At 44.5% G+C, this 5,173-nt stretch overlaps 1 protein-coding gene across 1 annotated transcript in view; it reads left to right on the top strand.

Annotated features, from left to right (window-relative positions):
* Positions 1 to 2,757: 2,757 nt before the first annotated feature.
* Positions 2,758 to 5,173, top strand: part of EFCAB10 (EF-hand calcium binding domain 10) — a 16,166-nt gene continuing 13,750 nt past the window's right edge. The window contains exon 1 of the mRNA XM_019660164.1: positions 2,758 to 2,889. Coding sequence (XP_019515709.1) covers positions 2,781 to 2,889 — 109 coding nt within the window. The 5' untranslated portion in view covers positions 2,758 to 2,780. The remainder of the gene's footprint in view (positions 2,890 to 5,173) is intronic.

The following is a 5,173-nucleotide window of genomic DNA, read 5'->3' as shown; positions in this document are numbered from 1 at the left end:
TCTGGCACTATTTTGGATAATTGAATGTTATCATTTTGTAAAGACTGAGATATAACTTTTGAGACCTAAGTTCCACAGAGCCTGGTGTACCTGTTAAATCACAGCTGCAAAGCTAAAACAGGCTCCTGTGTTAGGCATACCTAACACAAACAGGTGTCACTATTAGACTCTGTTTTGTTTTTAAGAAGAACTCTAAAAATGCAGCTCACCAATAAAACAACTTGGTGAAAATAAAATTATCCGGTTCCAAACTTATGTCTCCCTTATGATTTGCACAAGAACATTAAGTGTACAGCCAGTCCTCAAAATAACATCATTTCATTCAACATTGTTTCATTATAATAATGTTGATGAAATGCCATAGGAACTTAACACTTGTTTATATCAATTAGTCTATGGTTAAATTGCTTTCATTATACATTGTTTTGCTTAAAGTCACAGAACCTATTGATGACATTAAGTGAGGACTTACTATATACTAAATATAACTAGTTCTTACTACACTGCCACTACAGATCCAAGGGTCTATAGTTTTTTAAAACTGCAACACACAATCTGAAATGTTATCCCCCCCCCAAATCTTTTATTAGAAAGTTAAGTAGGACAGCCTGTAGACACGGTTATAGAACTATATTTAGTCACAATTTTCCACCTTCTCATTTTAACAAAGCTATTAAGATATAATAGTAGTCTAGCCAAACCATGGAATCTTATTCAGCAAAAAGAGGAATGAAATATTGATACATGCAACAATATGGATGAATCTCAAACAAATAATTATGTTGAGTGAAATACACCAGACCAAAACAAACAAACAAACAAAACCCTGTACATACTATATGGTTCCATTTACATTAAATTCTAGAAATTAAACTAACCTATAAACTAATCTATAGTTACAGAGAGCAGGTCAGTAGTTGCCTGGCTAAAGTAGGGGTGGGAGGGCCGGGTTAAGAAAGGGTGAGAGGAGGGCCAGCCGAGTGGTTCAGTTGGTTAAGAGCTCGCTCAAGAGTTTGAGCTCTGAGCAACAGCAGTTCGAGTCCAGCCCGAGCTGAGCAGCCGCTGAGCTGCCAACAGGTAGCAGGATGGCTCAGCTAAGAAAAAAAAGAAAAAAAGAAAAAAGAAAGGGTGAGAGGAAGGAACTAGAAACAGACACAGGATATCTTTTGGAGGTGATAAATTCCTCATCTTGAATGCAGAGATGATTTCATGGCTATACATATACATCAAAACTTATCAAAGAGTATACCTTAAATAGTACAGTTTATTAAGTGTTAATTATATCTCAATAAAGCTGTTCCAAACAACAACAATAAAACTCTCAATAGTCAGGCCCCATCCCAAGAGATTCAATTGCATGGACCTGGAATGGAGCCCAAGCCTCAGTATTTTTTAAAGGACCCCAGGTGGTTCTCATGTACAGTCCTGATTGAGAACCCCTGCATTAATGCCTTACACCTGGTTACTCTCCCAAACCACTCAAAGGATTAGTAATAATAAGGAGATGGAGGACAAGGAGTGGAAGAAGAAGGAAGTTGCTTTAGGATGATGATGTTCAAGATGATTATTAATTAAGCCCAAATTGCCTTAAGAGATGGTCTTGGCAGAGAATAGCTGGCTCCACTAGGTGGCATCTGAACACTTCTGTTCAGCATGATTTCCAGAAGAACTGGAGATTAGGGGTTAAAGCTTCCTGAGGTACATCAGGAAAGAGAGTACTGAGCAGACAAAGGCACCGAACAAAAGTTGTTGGAACCGAAACAATCAGCAATTTGGGAAGGCCTCAGCAGGGTCGGATGAGCTCTCCTCCGCCTGATCAAATTAGATTGTTGCAATTTTAGGATCTTTTGAAGTTCAAAGAGCAGAGCTATTTATTCAGGGACTGAGTAACTCCTGGAGAGTAAGTAAATGATGTTCTCAAGACCAAATGCCTTGAGCTTAGAGCACTGAGCAGAAATCACTGTCCAGTGCAGCAACACAGTCTTTTCTCCCTCCATTAAGGAACGTTCCTTACATTTTTTACTTTGCTTTCCCCAGGCGATGCTGACCGGGGCCAGTCAATCAGAGGACACTACGACTAGCCCCCTCTGTTTGCTATGACTCAGATCCTCCACTTCTGCATTATCTTCTCTGTAGGGGTCCCTCTCCATTTTAGATCCCCTGCCATTGTCTGGCCTCTGCTGTACTGAGCCAGAGTCACTTTCCCAAGTGATCACACATCTTTGGTCAAACCTGAAGCATCAAGCATTTAGGTGGTCATGATTTGGAGGGTGGGTTGCACATAATTTAGGCTTTGATGTTTGAGCTTCACTGTACCCTCTATCAGGGACTCACAATCTGGTAGAGAAAACAGGCTATCTTCCTACCCCACTGTCAGCGCTGAGCTGCAGGCTGCTCACACCAAAGGACTCTCCAGAATTACACACGTTCCTTCAATTATAGTTCGTCCTGTGTTATTAACACGTGAGGTCTCATTCATTGGATCAGCAAGTACTGAGCTAAGCGTTAAAGACAGAAACAGGAAAAGACAATCAGGCCCAGCCCTCAGCTCGGATGGGGCACAGGGCTGACGGCCCACAAGGGACTCCGCACCAGTCCCCCTCAGGCCTCCGCGTGTGCCCGCCCCACACCCCCCGCTAGGCTCTCCCCTGGCGATGTGTAGAACACATTGCCCAGGTCACAACTAGGGCAGGCGCGTCACGTGACCACGCCGCTGGGAAGGGCGGGGCCAAACCGCTGCGACGCTGCCTGGTCGCTTAGCAACGGCCTGACGCAAAGCGATGGAGGCCAGCGGCAGCAGGGAGCGTGAGGCCAGGAATTACTTGGAAAAACATAGGATTATGGAGTTGCTGAGCTATCTCATCAGCAACCTGCTCTTTTTCCGGCCAGGTAAGGGTCTTGCCTACCACTTCGCTTTCTGTTCCACCCGCCTTCCCACACGGAGCGGTTCCATAGAAATTCCCGGTACAGCTATCCCACCATGCCCGCACCTCTGCGGCTCCCGCGTCCAGATACCCCACCCCAACCTTCACACGCACAGTCTCCTCCTTCTCTGCTGCTTGAGCTTTCTGCTGCTAGTTAACTCTGAGGCCTTCAATTAAACAAGCACTTGTTGAATGGCCCCTTTGTGCCTACCACTAGCTATGTGTGACGGGACTCAGGCAGGTGGAGGGCTCGTACGAGTCGGGGAGAGGCTCCTGGGTCCCGCAGCCTGGGTCCCGCAGCCTGGTTCCTGGCTCCATCTCTTAGTACAGTGTGACTTTGGGCAAAAGCCTGAGGCTGCTTTTGTCTACACCGCAACCATGACGCCCTATACCATCGTCTACTCCTGTTCGAGGGCGCTGCGAGGCCGTGCGCATGCTGCTGGCTGACCAGGGCCAGAGCTGGAAGGAGGAGGTGGCGACCAAGGAGACCCGGCTGCAGGGCCATCTCAAGGCCTCCTGTCTGTACGGGCAGCTCCCCAGGTTCCAGGACGGAGACCTCGCCCTGTACCAGTCCAATGCCGCCCTGCGCCACCTGCGCTGCGCCCTCATGCTGTATGTGAAGGATCAGCTGTATATGGTGGACTGATGAATGAAGGCGTGGAAGGTCTCTGAAAAGTGTGCTTTGAGCGGTAAATATTTTGAGAGCTCACATGTGTCAAAATGCCTTATCCCACGCTCAAACATGATGATAACTAGGGTAGGTACAATTCCGGGTTGGAAAAATGTGTCCTCAGAACTTTGAGGGCTTACTCCCTTGTCTTCTAACGTCCAGCGTTACTGGAGAAGTCTGATGTATGACATCATCAGAATCTTGATCTGTGTATGAAGCATGTTTTTTCTTTCTAGAAGATTTTAGGATTGTCTTTTTATCTTATCCCTGGTGTTCTAAATGTTTATATGCCTTGAAGTGGGTTTGATTTTTGGGGTGCTCCCCCCCCCCGCCAATTCATTGTGCTAGGTACATTGTGGTCTTTTTAAATTGTAGGTTTTTTCTGTTTGCTGCTGTCTTCCTTGCCTTTTTCTCTCAAGCTCTTTATTTTGACAGCCAATGTAGTATCTCAAAGATTCTTTCCTTCAACACAAAGATCTTTGAACTCATCTGGCAAAAACAGAATTCTCCTGTAGAAGGCATGGTGGGAGGGTAGAGAATCGTAGCAGATAAAGACAAATTCTCTTAGCTGCAGGGACAAGGAAAAGAAGTCTAGGAACAGTCACACATTAGTAACATAATCCCCACCATATATATTATTTAAATAATTATCAATGTAAAAAACTGAGATGCTGTTACCACCTGTAACAATGTGAACTCCTTGAAACAGCTCCACAAACTCCAAAGTAGGGGAGCAGAAACCACAGGTGAAGAAACACTGAGCTAAGATAAGAAGGTGGAAAAGCTAAGGAAGGGTTTGACTGGCACCAGAGTCCATATTCAATGCTTCTCCAAGTTACCCGCCCAAGTTCTAATGGCAGAGGAAAGGAGACTTGTACCTTTAGTGTCTGAGATCTTAGCCACAACGCTACATAACAAGTTTCTTTAAAGTCATTTGTTTTATCCTAAAAACTTATGAGTTTTCTTCTTCTACAGATATATCCATTTCTTAATATAAATGTTTCATCTTACTCTCCAGAGTATAATTAATTGTCAGGAAGAAACACTAACGTAAGTCCTTGCGAAGCCCCTGGCATTATGGCACGTATCCCAGTTTGAAAACCTTGAATTGCAAGGGTGTTATGGAAAATAAGCAGTTTTATTGGATTATTACTGTTGAGGGAACAGGTCCACAATCCCACCTCCTTGATTCCAAAATTCTGAAATCCAACAGATTTTCATACTCATTAACAGCAAAACCTGACATAATCTGAAGTCATTTGGTAGGGAAATCTGACTTCATCTAGAGTGTTTGGGGGAAACATAGCCCCAGGCTGGGCAACTACTTAACAATAATAATTCTGTGCTGTGGAAGGAGGGAGTATAAATTTTTAGGAGATGGCTTTTATAAAATTAGTGGGGTTTTTTTTGTGTGTGTGGTTTTTTTTGTTTTTTGTTTTTTTTTTAGCTGAGCCATCCTGCCACCTGTTGGCAGCTCAGCAGCAGCTCAGCTCGGGCCGGGCATCGAACCGCTGTTGCTCAGAGCTCAAACTCTTGAGCGAGCTCTTAACCAACTGAGCTACTTGCCTGGCTCTAGTGG

The sequence above is a fragment of the Hipposideros armiger genome, unplaced genomic scaffold, assembly GCF_001890085.2.
Source record: "Hipposideros armiger isolate ML-2016 unplaced genomic scaffold, ASM189008v1 scaffold_312, whole genome shotgun sequence".
Lineage (NCBI taxonomy): Eukaryota > Metazoa > Chordata > Mammalia > Chiroptera > Hipposideridae > Hipposideros > Hipposideros armiger.
The sequence above is the reverse complement of the archived record's forward strand: the minus strand, read 5'-3'. Positions and strand labels throughout refer to the sequence as shown.